This window comes from Ursus maritimus, unplaced genomic scaffold (genome assembly GCF_017311325.1).
Source record: "Ursus maritimus isolate PB19 unplaced genomic scaffold, ASM1731132v1 scaffold_24, whole genome shotgun sequence".
Classification (NCBI taxonomy): Eukaryota; Metazoa; Chordata; class Mammalia; order Carnivora; family Ursidae; genus Ursus; species Ursus maritimus.
In genome coordinates, this window is record NW_024424897.1 from 31,677,890 (window position 1) to 31,691,974 (window position 14,085).

General features: G+C 51.3%; 1 protein-coding gene across 2 annotated transcripts in view; it reads left to right on the forward strand.

Annotated features, from left to right (window-relative positions):
• The first annotated feature begins 4,797 nt into the window (after positions 1-4,797).
• The window catches only part of LPO (lactoperoxidase), a 24,087-nt gene continuing 14,799 nt past the window's right edge, over positions 4,798-14,085 (forward strand). The window contains exons 1-4 of one of the 2 annotated variants that reach the window (XM_040639898.1): positions 4,798-5,122; positions 6,257-6,344; positions 10,568-10,728; positions 12,053-12,170. In XM_040639898.1, the coding sequence (XP_040495832.1) occupies positions 4,999-5,122; positions 6,257-6,344; positions 10,568-10,728; positions 12,053-12,170 (491 nt within the window). In that variant the 5' untranslated portion in view covers positions 4,798-4,998. The remainder of the gene's footprint in view (positions 5,123-6,256; positions 6,345-10,567; positions 10,729-12,052; positions 12,171-14,085) is intronic. The other variant, XM_040639899.1, reaches the window with a different exon arrangement.

A 14,085-nucleotide genomic window follows, 5' to 3' on the forward strand; every position in this document is an offset into this window, starting at 1 on the left:
AGGTCAAGAGTCATCTAAAGACACAGCTTTGTTAACCCATAAAGCATGAAACTCAGAAGTGAGAGCCTTGAGAAACATGCTCCAAATTTCAGGGAATGGTCGGACAAAGAAAAACAATGCTTGGCTGAGGAGCAGAAATGTCTTTCAAAGAAAACAAGAAGAGCCTGACGTCCCTCACTCATGTTTCCTGGACAGCTGCCTTTTTCTGAGATGCCCAGTTCATTTGCCTGGGCAAATCACAGGAGAAGCAGCTTTTAACTACATTCCATCAGCTGGAGAAAAGGGATATCATTTTTTGGAAGGTAAACCCAGGGGTTTGATGTTTGGTTGTTGAATTTCTGACAGTCTCCTAGAGTCTTTCCAAATCAAGGTATAATTTCATAAAGAGCTTATGTTTTAAATTGTCTGTCTGTAAAATACATTTGGATGAAATTTCATCTTCTGTAAGGCTTCCTTTTTCCTTCCTGTGTGGGTCTAATGAATTTGAAATTTCAAACTCAGTGAGGTAGGGGTGGTATATATTATATCAGTAAGTTTCCAGATATTGGTGTTTTTTTAAGGGGCCACACTATAGAAGGCATGAAGTGATAGAACCCTAACAATCATCTAAACCAACTACCAATTTTGTAGCTAGAGAATGTGACATACCAGAAGGGGAAATGACTCACCCAAAGCCATATAAAGACAGAGGCAGGGACTTAATCTACCACTATGGCAACAAGTCCAGAGTTCTGACCTCTCTGGTGGCCAAAAAGGGGGCAACATTTTGAAGTTTTGACCCAAAAAAGTCAGATTTTTTAATTGCTTTAAATCCAAAAGACAAATCTATCTGCTTCTACAAAGAAGGGTGAAAGTTACGGGAGGGATCAAAGGACAGTAGTGAATAAATGAACGGGGAAAAGAGCCATTCAGTTGTTACTAATTTTAAGAGCTGTTCGGATCCCACAAAGGGCTCAGAGTTTGGAGTTTTGCCTTCCATGACTGCAGCAGGACCACGTATTTAACCTCGAAAATGGGAAGAAGTGTTCTGCTTTACTCGGTCGATGATATTACATCAACCAATCACTGCAGTTTCCTCGTGCATCCGCCCGCAGTCACAGGGTGTTTCCTGCTGAACCTGAGTGTCTCCTCCTAGCCACATCAGCCCCTCAAAATCCTTCCTTCTGAGCCTTTCCCAGAAATAGGTTCTTGGTGGAAGCTATAAAACGCCAGCTCCTCCAAGCAGAACAACTCCAGAGGCCAACGCACTTGGCAGGTAAGACTCATTAACTTTAATCTTTCCTGATTTCTGCAAAGTTGATGATGAAATCTCCTAAAGGCTTCTCAGAAATCTTGGTACTGCATTTGGACTTGTCTTCATTGGGTATTTTTCTGGTGCCAGATTTGGCTGCCACCATGGCAGTTCATCCCTGTTTGGTATAAGGGCGAATGTAATTAAATCCACTGCGGTGCAAGGCAGCTTTTCTGAGTCTGAAAACAGTCACAGAATCATAAACTTTTAGGTCTGGAAGGTACCATAGACCACTCATCCATCCTCTTTAGAAACTGAAGCCTAAGAGATAACACAGAGAGTTGGGGATAAATAGTAACAGAATGATTCTCCATATGGTGTTCTTGAGACTAATGTGATATCCTGTGACATTCTAAATTAGAGTGAAAATTTTGCTGTGTTTTAAGGGTTCCCTAAGTGGGGGGTCTCAGATCTTTATCTTGTTTCCAGCATCGCATGCCTGCTATTTCTAGCATATCTGAACCTAATTGTCCCTGAATGTCTTGTCCCAGGTGTCTTCAATGCCCTTGTGGACACCTGATTCCTAATCAGACATATGAATTGCAACAATATTAAATGGGCTTCACTTTGGGAGAATGGAGTGGTTGGATTATACTGTGTTTTATGTGATTGGGTGTCCCAAACCCTGTGGCTGAGGTGTGGGATTGTTTCTTCTAAAGAGATCTCGATAAGAATTTTCTCCTCACTATTTTCCTCTTGATCCTGGAGCTGCTCAAAGTGTTATGGTGTGTTTGTTGGTTTTCCTACTGGCTCATCCCACCACCTCAACAGAGCTCTTGCCACTCATGGAAAGGATCCTGCTAATTCCTTCCCTTCTCAGGCTTTCCTGCAGCCCCTCTCAGTGACTTCTCAGCAAATCTGAAAGCCTGTCTCTGGAAGGCCTTGGTACTCAAGAGTGTGGTCAGCAGACCAGCAGCAGCATCACCCTGGGGTCCCACTGGAAGTACAGGCTCTCAGGCCCCTTCTATGACCTTCTGAGTTAGAATTTTCATTTAACAAGGTCTCCAGGTGATTAGTAGGCACATTGAGTTGTGGGCTAAGGGACCACCCTCACCCTCTGCTCCCTCCAGATGCTAAACGTCTCTTCCCTAGGAGTTTCATTCATTCAACATATACCCAACACCTATTATGTACCAACAGTAGGCTTGAGCATGGGAAAAAACAAAAGTAAGTAAGACATAGCCCTTGAGGAGCTCATGGTCTGATAGGGGAAACAGACATGAAAACAGTGATACGTGATATAAGTAGAGTACTATGAGAGGACAGGAAGGTGAATGACCTAGCTTTGCCTGGAGAAATCTGCTATCCACTTCACAGAGAGGGTAGCATTTGGCCTGACTGTTGAAGAATAAATAGTTCATCAGGCTCTGCAGAAGAGAGTGTGAGTAGAGGCAAGGAATTGGGGACCAACCTGCCATTAGGGAGGCAGAGGCTGTGACTCTGTCTCCAGATAATGCTTCATGTCACAGGGAAGCCTCCAGGCTTCCAAAGGACTTGGAAAATGATTTCTTCACTGAGCATGATGATAAGAATGTGGACAAATATCCAAACATCACAGAAGCCTCTTGCTGTCCTCTTACACTCCGAAGCCCCATGTCCTTCAACCTCCGCCCTGCTTGGCTCTGGCTGCAGACAGTGTACCTCCAGGTGTCCAAAGATCTTCCAGGACCTTTTAGCACATCTTTTTTCCAGTGCAGTGGCAGGAACTTGCATTTGCCTGGCTCTGCTTTCTGTCCTACATCCTTCCTTCAAACACACGAGGGAAACTGGCCAAGACATGGAATATAATTTGACTTTGGCCTTGAGGTCCCTTCCCTACTTCCCAGTGAGGGGAGCATAAAGGGGGTTCCAAGGAAAGGAGAAGAGAAATGAGCATGGAAGTTGTTTTTCCTGTTCAGATTTCTCAACTGCCATGCCTTCAGCTATGATATTTTTTCTTCCTCAGTCTATCTCAGATGATGCCCTTCTTCATAGACTAACATTTTACTTTTTGTTTTTAATTTATTACTAGTCATTGGAAGAGTGGTCTAATGAATACTTGTGTGGCCATCAGCCCTCTTTAAAAAAACCAATGATATGGTTGTTGCCAGGGGCTAGGGGAAGAGGGAAAAGGGAGTTGGTCTTTAGTGGGTATAGAGTTTCAGTTTTGCAAGATGGAATAGTTCTAGAGATGTGTTGTTACAACAGTGTGAATATACGTGTCACTACTGTACTGGATGGTTGAAAGTGGTGAAGATAGTAAATTTTATGCTGTGTTTTTACTAGAATTTTAAAAAATATATGATACTTTTTTACTCCAAAACCATCATCTTTGTGTGCCTGAAAGGGCAGATTTCTGCTGACTCAAAGTTCCCCTCAAGTCACAAAGAGGAGGACCACGGTTCTACTTGGGGTCATAGAAGTGTAAGACAGGATCCCACTGAGCCATCTGAGAACTCCTTTTGGAAAAAAATAGAAGTGCCAAAGAGAATCTTGGCCAGAAAGATATTTATTCATACTTTGCCTTGTTTTCTATAGTTAGCTTACAAAAAGTATATTCAACAAGATAAAAGTTGGTAAGAGAATCAGAGAAGGGACAGAGGGAAAGATTGGGGGAGTGTTAGACCAAAATTACCTGGTCTAGATACACAGTTCTCTTCTGGGCTGGCCTAACTCAAGGGGAAATCATCCGGAGGGTGTTCAGAAGACCAGCTGGGTGGCCTCTCTGGCAAAGCTCCAGAACCGCAATTTCTCGTAGCGAGCTTCAAGTAGATATGGAGGGGACAGCCAATCTGAGATGTTCTCCCTGGTGTGTTTCTGGAGTCCAGCCAGTGAATGCACACAGAGGGGAGAACCCGTGCCCACTTGTGACACCTCAGAGGGCTGTCAGGAGTATGGTCTAAACACAGCATCATTCCATCTGCATGCAATGGGCACTTCGCTGGGCTGGAGCTAGAATCTCTCAAAAGATATTTTGCTTCTGTTCCACCAAACCTCATGAACACTCTAAGCCCCAAAGCCCCTCATCAGCAAACAAAGCTGCATGAATTTTAGTTTGATGACTTAGGTTCAGGGTTAAAGCTCACAATGAAGGGGTTAATCTGAGAGCTGGAATCTCTCCAGGTGGCCTGGAACAAGCTGTGGGCTCAGGGGAACCCTGAGCTTTGTCACAACTTCCATTCTTATGCTCCCATCAAATTGGCTTTTTGAGGAAGAGGGAAGCCCCTGCTGATTTCTGAAGGGAGGAGCTGAGTGTCTGCTGCTCAGTCACACTCCCCTGATGCAATACATCCTCAAGGGAAGGAGGGAGGGGAGCTCCAAAGCCGTGTTCCAGGTTTGGTAACAGCATTTCTCACATCTGTGACAAGACAGGTGCAGGATCTCAGGTCACAGACTGTCAGGGCAGAAGCAGACATCCTGGGTCACTTGGTCTGACTCCCTCACTTGGCAGGCCAGGGGCCCAGAGATGTTAAGTAAGCTGCCCGATGTCACAGAGCTAGTTACAGCAAATGCAGAGGCACAACTCAGGACCTCCTGACCCCGAAGCCTGAGCTCTTTCCCTTCCAGCTCTGCCTCTTTCCATGTCTGCCAGTACCTGGCATGGGTCTGCATGGATGGTAGGTGCTTTGTTACTGTGGTTTCCCCTTCTCTGCTCCAACGTGAGGGCATCTGCTGTTCCCTGGGCCTTCTCTGCTTTACCATCCCCTTTCTGTGACTAAGTCCCTCCCATGCGAGCTCTACAAGGCTCACACATGATCCTGGGTCTCATTTCAGCAATGCGGGTCCTCCTCCATCTCCCAGCCCTTTTAGCTTCCCTGACCTTGCTCCAGGCTGCAGCGTTGGCCGCAAATGGTAAGTGTCTCCCTGTATGGGTTTTCTGGGGCTGCTGTAACAAAGGACCACAAACTAGGTGGCATAAGACAACAGAAATTAAGGGGCACCTGGGTGACTCAGTTGGTTAAGTGGCTGACCCTTGATTTCGGCTCAGGTCATGATATCGGGGTCCTGGGATCAAATCCCACATCGGGCTCCACGCTCAATGGGGAGTCTGCTTCAGGATTCTCTCTCCCTCTCTCTCTGGCCCTCCCCCCACCTCTGGAATAAATGAATCAATGTTAAAAAAAAAAAAAAAGACAACAGAAATTATTTTCCCACAGTGCAGGAGGTTAGAAGTCCAAAACAAAGGTGTCGGCAGAGTCCTGTTCCACTGAAGGCTCTAGAGAAGAATCCTTCCTTCCCTCTTTTTAGCTTCTGGTGGCTCCAGCAATTCTTGGTACTCCTTGGTACAGCTGCATCAGTCCAACCTCTGCCCCTGTCTTCACACACTTCTCTATGTGTATCCTCTTCTCTTGCTGAAAGGCCACCAGTTACTGGATTTAGAGCCCACCCTAATCCCATACCCTCATGACCTCATCTGAATTAATTACATCTGCAAAGACCCTATTTCCAAATAGGGTCACATTCTGAGGTTCTAGCAATACATGCATTTTGGGGGGGAACACCATTTAGCCCACCAGACTTGCCCTGTTCAGAGAATGTGTCCTGCCCCCCATGCTCCAGACCCCAATACAAGTGAAAACAAGAAGCAATCCTACCTCTACCCTATGCCATCCCCTTCTCTACTTCGGGGCCCTGATCAGCTAAGCCCTCTGATGGGCTTAAGCATCTGTCTCACCAAGAACCAGAAAAATCCCCACAGCCCAGTAGCCCGAGCCAACCTGAAGGGTCACCCACCTTAATCCCAGCCCTGGGTATTCTAGTAGACTCCTGAGGAGAAATTTTGACATCTTAGCAAGGCTCAGAGAGTATTCTTCCTATTCTGTGCTTTTTTTCCCCTTGAGGATTCTTGTGAATGCTTCCTAATCTCAATCTTCTGCCTGCTCAGATTTGAGGGGTGGGGTAATGGCTGAGAAAGAGGGAGACAGAAGCGGAGGGTATCTCGAAGGAATGGTGTCAGATGCTCTGTTCCTTGCCCTCCCCCCCAAGCACCGCCCACCAGGACTGCTGCCATCTCGGATGCTGTGAGTCAGGTCAAGGTCCAAGTGAACAAGGCCTTCCTGGAATCCCGGACCAGGTACGTGAGATGCACACACAGCATACCGCCCCTTCTAGGCTTCCTGTTAGTGACAAGCACACCTGGGCCAGCCTGACAAGCCAGTGGGCCAAGCAGTTGTATGAGCGGCACTACCACCGCCCCACCTCCTTGGCTCACCGCGTGCGGCAAGTAGAAATAATAGCTCACAAGTCCTAAAAATCCCGAGCCTGTAAATCACCTTGAAGAGAATGTCTGATGTAATCCTATAAGTACTTTCTTCCACGTGGCCAAATGTTTCTTTGGGTCACGCATTCCAGAGTCTCAGAAAGCTTGTAGGTACAATTTCTCCATTCCTTCAGCTAATATTGACTGACGTCAGTCCGGTTCCCTGGGAGCAGAATCTGAGACGTGGACTCACGTGTAGGTGACTTACTAAGGCGTGCTCTCAGGAAAGCCGTGGATGAAGTGAGGGGACGAGACGGAGAGGTCAAAGGAAGAAGTGGAGCAAGGACTGGCTCAGTAATCACACCAGAAGGGCTCAGCTGTGAGCCTTCAGCGGCTGCACCCAGGGTGGCTAGGGCTGCAGCACCCCAGCCCCATAAAATGATCCGAGGGTGCTTGGGGACCCCACAGGGTACCAGCAGAGTGAGCCACCCTCCAACCACATGAGGGGCTGGGACCTCTGAAATAAGCAACGCAGACCGGGTCCCTGCCCTCAGGAAGCTCGTCCAGCTAAAGGCGGACAAACAAGAACAGCCATTGTGTTGAGCAGAAAGCCACCATATTCCTTCCTCTTGCCGTCCCTTTGTGCTAGAACTGGGCCTTCCTTCCTCCTTGGCCTTTGAATATACTCCCAAGCAGTCCCAGAACTGTTCTGCTGACTTTTAGATGACAACATGTCTTCTGGTCACTTCTAGGCCCAAGAACAGTGTCCTTTCAGGAATTCAAATGTCAGCAGCGTAAGGAGACCAAGCCCAGAGCTTCTCACGTCCCTCAGCTCAGAGCTGCATTAGGTTTATAGTGAGAGAGGGAGCACGGTCTGCTCATCCCTCTTTCCTGGGCTCCTTCCTACCCCCCCCCCCAGCACAGGTTTCTGACTCCATAAGGGTTAAGTTGGGGAAGGGAGGAGAGATGCCAGAGGCAAGGTCTAAGTCAGCTCACAACTTAGTGCCTTGGGGGAGTCAGAAGCTCTTCCCCACCTCGGGCAATTGTCAGCTCTCTCGGAGATTCTGCTGCAGCTCCCTGACCCAGAGAACTTTCTGGCCAGTAGCTTACAGCTCCAGCCCTCAGCCCAGAAGCATCTGGCTTACTGTCTCACCTCCCCGCCCCCTCCTGAGTCAGGTCCCTTTTAAGCAGGCTCCAGAAGACTAAAGGCTTTGCCCCGCTGCCAGAGGATGTGTGGATCTTGCCCAGGGCTGCCCTGTCTGGCTCACTCTTTCAGGTGCATAGTCCAGCCACCACTTCTTGAGGCTCTTTGGGCAGGTATCAACCACTGGCCATGACTCTAGGACACACAGTCAGGCCCTCCTCTTGAGGCCCTTGTCGCCAGAATTAATGCACAGAGGAAGCCCCATGGTGGCAGCAGGGAAGTGCCTGGGACTTCAGCAACCATCTCCAAATGAACATTCTCTCTCCCTCCTTAACTTCAATCCTTGTATAGCCCCAAGGTGGGGTTAGAGTAAAAGCCACAAAATCAGGGTTCCTCACCTCCTTTGTAAGTTGTGCCCAGGATGACCAGGCCTGCTTTGAGATTCATCCCCACTGGTTAGTTCTTGGACTCGGGGACCTCATGGAGACATGAAGAATCGCACGGAAACATCTCCTTACACGAACACAACCCAACGAGTCACGATTTGTGAAAAGGACAATGAGGGAAATACACAGAGCAACGGTTGCTACTGTGGGTCAGGGATCAGGGAAGCCTGCTGAGGATGAGAAGCAGCCAGCCATGTAGAGAGCCAGCGGGATAGCATCCCCGGGGCTGGGAGGGGCAAAGGCACATGTGGTAAGGCAGCAAAGAGGCTTGGGGGGCTAAGAAGGCCAATGCTGGTGGAGGTGGTTGGCAAGGAGGAGCACATACTGGTGAGAGAGAGAGGTGCGTCCTGAGGGCCATAGAGTCAGCAAGCAGATCAGTGGTTGCTGGAGGGAGAGGGGGAGCAGGGGAGGAATTGGAATGACTCCAATGTTTGGGAGCTAGACAGAGGCAGTGGAGGCGCGACATTAGGAGCACGTGTGCAGTAAGCAGATGGTTCATCCCTGTCCCGGGGTAAGCTGATGAAGGGCTTTACCACGCAGAGTGCCAGGGTCTGCTTTTCCTTTTAAAAAGTTCACTGCAGCAGCTGCGTGGGGACGGACAGGACACGGGGAGGGGGATGGGAGCAGAGGCAGGAGGCTGCTGCAGCCGTCCGGATGGGACATGATGGTGGCCAGGGTGAGGGTGCAGGCATGCAGATGGATAGACTTCTTTCCAAACCCTGACTGCCCCACGGAGCCCAGCCCTGAGCAAAGGAGGAGGCAAGTCCCTTGGGGGGTCTGCCCTCAGGCAGGAGGGCTACGCAGAGCTCAGGGCAGAGGAGGCGGGACGAGCACAGAGAACCTTGCGTGAGACCTTCCGGGTGGAGCCCTACAAGGCCCAGCACCCCACCTTGTTTCTGGGGTGGGGGGTCCCTTTGGGTCCTGGCTCGTGAGGTTGATGGCGCTGATGTCAACACACGTGAGCATTTATTCTATGCCTGAAACAGCTCCGGCGCTTTACACTCCCTCCTCCCCACAGTCCTATGAAGAGCTCACTTGACCTATATGAAGTCGCTTGTTGTTGAGGTCAAAATGATTAAACAGCGTGGTTCAGCCCAAGTTACTGATATTATCCTCATTTATGGATAAGGAAGCTGGGTACGGAGAGGTTGAGTAACTTGCCCAGGGCATGCAATTAGTTCAGTGGCAGGCGTCGAAACAGGAGTCAGAACAGCCAGAGTTCAACTCTTGTTTCATAAGCTCAAACTCTCGGCCAGTGCTGGCCGACAGAACATTCTGTGATGATGACACATTCTATATCGGTTCCGTTCAATACGGGAGCCACGAACTACACATGGCTCCTGAGCACTTAAAATGTGGCTAGTGCCGGTGAGGAACTGAATGTAACTTCATTTTAATGAAGTTCCATTTAAATAGCTACACGTGGCCAGCGGTTACCGTATTGCACAGGGCGACACTCTGGGCCACGGGGCCAGGCTGTCTCTGCCACAGCAGCCAAAAGACAGTCGGGTTTCTTTTCTTAGGTTCTTTTTTTATTGAGGTTGGGGGAGGCTGGTCGGGATAAGGCCTGCTAATTAGGGCCCAGTCATCACAGTTGTCCTTGTGCCTGTCCCGCGTGCCCAGGAAGGCCCTCGGCTGAGACACCATGCCCCTCATTCTTGAAATAGGTAAGAACCTGATCCATAGTGACAGCCCAGGTATTGCGGCCAGTGAGCTGTCCCCCCAAAACGCTTCCAAAATCTCAGAGTCTTAGAGCCATAGACATTCTCTCGCAGAACCCTTCCTCTCCCACCTGAGGGGACTGAGGCCCAGGGAGGGGGTGGTGGATTCTCACGGAGGGACTTTCCTGACCCCACCTTGCACTCAGTCACCTCTGTGTGTCACAAACTTCTTAGGAGCAGGGATTTGGGCTTCTCATTTTACACATTTACACATGGGAAATTAAGAATAAAAAGGCTGAACATCTTGCCCCAAAAATGGTCCTTAAGAGGCCGGATGCTACAGCCACGTGCAAACAAACCCCACACAGCCCTAGGGCTACATGCAACTGAGGATGTTTCCATGGGAAGAACTATAGGCCCGTAAGCTTGCTAGTTCTCGAATTCTCGGTCCACACGGTTTGACGAGATGCCAGCTACATGGGCAGGTGTTCCTCAGTCTGAATCAGTACATCTGGGCTTGGGTGTTTTTAAGTTTCCCCCACTGAGTCTGACCCAGCCAGCACAGCTACAACCCTCAGCCTCTGATTCAGGAAGCGCTCACCTCCATCGGTCTGCCCTTTCTCAGAACCGGACACACTCAGAGACACACTGTAACTTCCTCCTCCCAGAAGAGATTTTCCAGAGGCATCCGAAGGGAAATGAGAAAAGAGCACAGGGAGTGCCTGTCTCCTGCGTGCTGCCCACACCCCCTGTGGCTCCTCCCCAGATACACATCCCCTCACACCCCTTCTACAGGGTTGGACTCGAGGGGCCAGCTCATGACTCTCCCATTGCTCTCCGCCGTAGGCTGAAGACGGCCATGAGCTCTGAGGAGCCCACCACGCGACAGCTCTCGGAGTACTTCAAGCATGCCCGAGGCCGGGCGCGCACAGCCATCCGCAACGGGCAGGTGTGGGAGGAGTCCTTAAAGAGACTGAGGCAGAAAGTGGCCCTGACCAATGTCACAGGTACAGAAAACCCACCGACCCTCTGACGGCAGGAAGGGGCCGTCTCTCCGCAGGAGAGAGCAGGAGACATCGATAGCTGCATTCCTATTAGGAGCACCTCGCAGGAGGGGCCCTCCCGGCTTCTCAGAGCCCTATCTGCAGAGTGAGGAGGGGCAGAGAGGACAGCTATGCCAGTGGGGGGTGGGGGGTGGGGGGGTGTTTGGCCGAGAAAGGAACACAGGCCCAGCACGGTCACGTTGCCAACTCCAAATGAGGGGACATTCATGCTCTTTGTATAATGCCATCTGTAAGGCCTCTGTCCAGAGGAAGTGCTAAAGTCAATAAACATGGGCTCCCTGTCCCAAACCACGGAGCCACCACTACAGTCTATAAAGGAGACATTTAAGCCACCTGTATCAGGGGATTTACTGGGATTATGTCACAGGAGATGAGATTTCCATCTTGTTTCTTGAGCTGAAACAATGAGGTAATGGATTGATCATGACTTCCTCCAACCCGTCCACTGCCCCCCCCCCCCGCCCCCGCCACCGGCCAAATGTCGTAGCTCTTCAAGGGTTTTGTCCCGACCAGAGAAGAGCCTGCAGGTTCTCCCTGGGAAAACATCAAGTCCGGGAAGGTAACTGGCCTAGGACTTGGGCAAATTCCAAAGTTCCAAAAGAAGAAAACTGGGACAAGGTGGGGAGAAGTAGGAATCACTTTGAGACTCTGAGGTTCCCTTGCCTCTCTCCCATGCAGGCACCAGGATGCATCACGGGCTGCATTAGGAGGTTAGCAGTTCCCTCCATTCCATGCCTCGGATGCCTGAAGCCCCCCTTTATGTTACTTCTCCCAAGAGCTCAGTGCTGCTCACTTGAAAATTCCCTATCCCTTCCCAACATCTTCCTTATCTAGATTCCTGCTTGCTTGGTACTTTAGATGTCAGTGAAGCTTTAGAAGAAAAGCGGTTTTATCAAACTAATTCATACTAACAGGGGCTCGACCTCTCAGGGGCATTTTCATTCTAAAAGAAAGATCTGTTGATTCGAATGACCTGCTAAATAAAGAATCATTAACAATTCTGGGGAGTTTCACAATAACTATCTGTGTGGCCTCGGGCAAGTCTCTTGAGCACTGTGGCCTCAGTTTCTTATCTGTAAAATGGGAATTAAAATTCCACTTTAATGAGTTGTCAGGATGAACAAGAAACCACCTGAGAGTTCCTTCCCTAGAACATAGACATGTATTCCAAGAAATGTAGGTTCACCTCTGGTTTCGGTGTCCTGCCTCCCCCAAGTGCCCCAGAATGGAGAAAGAACTCAGCCGCTTGGTGTCCCTTCTGTTTCAGACCCCAGTCTGGACTTGACTGCACTGTCTTCGGAGGTGGGCTGCGATGCCCCTGTTGCTGTGGTGAAATGTGACGAGGACAGTCCTTACCGAACCATTACAGGAGACTGTAATAACAGGTGAGTGGGCATGGGCAGGTGTGGGGGACAGCCCCTCCCGATGGCCATGCCCAGCCCACCCGCTCCTGCCCAGCCGGGGGTTTGGCCGCTTGGGTGTTCCAGGCAGAGCCCCCACTGCCCGACCGTCCTGCGCCTGCAGCCCCCCCGGAAACCGTCCTACTGGAACCCTCCCCCGAACTCCCGCATCTTCTAAAAGGGCCTCTGTATCCCACCGGCAGCGCAGCCCCGCGCCTTCGCGGCGGACGCAGTTCAGAAACCCCACATTCGAGAGGCCTCTCCTCCGCGCCCCCTTTCCCGCGGGAGGCTCCGACTGCTGCCGCACCGGGTTCCACGGGCTTGGCGGAGAAGCCGAGCCCGCAGCTGCCGGGCCGAGGCTGAGCGCGGTCTTGCTCGGTTTCAGGAGGAACCCGCGCTGGGCGCCGCCACAGGGCGCTGGCGCGCTGGCTGCCCGCCGAGTACGAGGACCGGCTCTCCTACCCTTCGGCTGGACGCCGGGGAGGACGCGGAACGGCTTCCCCGTCCCGCTGGTGAGGGCGCGCCCGAGGTGGGCGGGAGCCCGGAGCACCAGGGGGCGGCAGGGCGGCCAGAGGGCGCGGATGCGCCCCCAAACACGTGGAAAGGAAGGAGAAGGTGGAGGGCAGAGGGTGCGAGGCGGGGCCGCAGCGGGAGATGGAGATTTGGACTGGTTCCCCGGTCGTGGTCCCCAAAGTTCCACCAGAGGGCAGCAGAGCCCTGAGCCCGGAGCCCAGCCACGCGGTGGTCGCGCCCGGGCTGCCCACAGGCCAGATACCCCGGGGTGTCCCAGGCAGATGGCCTCCCTGCCCCATCCTGCCCGCGCTTGCCCCGCCCCCGCCCCTGGGGTGCATCAGCTGTTGCTTGCCCGGAGGTCCTATCTGTGGGCCTCATCGGAGTTGGCAGCCCCTCCCCAGAGTCCCTCTCCTATTGCCAGACACCTGGCACCTTAGTGACACTTCAGGAGCCTGTCTTTGTTTTCCCTTTCCATAGTGAAAAGGGCACTGGCCTGGCAAGCCATCAAGTCACACACACCCGTGTTCAGGCCCACCCCTACCCCTTCGCAGCTGCAGCACTGCTGGGAATTGGCCTGGCCTCTGCAGGACTTAGTGTCCTCGCCTACGGGATAGGTGTAATGCCACCCACCTCACAAACTTGTCATGGGGATTAAATGAACCTGTCATACCCGAGGTACACCACAAGCTGCATTTGAATCTGCTTCTCAAAGCTCCTCTTCCTCCAATCCTTCCTCCCCTTCTCTCTCCGCCCACAGGCCCGCGAGGTATCCAACCAGATCCTAGACTACCTGAATGAGGAGGGTGTTCTGGACCAAAACAGGTCCTTGCTCTTCATGCAGTGGGGTCAAGTTGTGGACCATGACCTGGACTTTGCCCCCGACACCGAGCTGGGGAGCAGCGAGTACTCCAAAGCACAGTGTGACAAGTACTGTCTCCAGGGAGACAACTGCTTCCCCATCATGGTAGGCCCCTCCAGCTGTCCGTGACAACCCTCCCGCCTCCCTGCCAGAGCAGACATTCCCAGCTGATCAGCCAGGTGCCCAGGATAGCTCTCCAGTGCTGATTTGACGGCTTCCCAAACCTCACACACCCATTCATTCACCCATGCATTTAGTCCATAAATAGACATTAATTATCAACTCCATGCCAGGCAGTGTACTAAGCACTGGGGATCCAAACACTGTTCCTTTCCTCAAAGACCGAGAGCCTCTGTGGGAAATGGACAAGGAAGCACTAATGGCAAAATTGGGGGAGCTCTGGGGAGGGTCGTCTCCGTGCCTGGCCCAGGAGCATTGGCATCACCTGGGGACTTATTAGGAGAGCAAAATCTCAAGCCTCATCCCAGACATGAGGAAGCAAAGTCTACATTATACCAGGATCCCCAG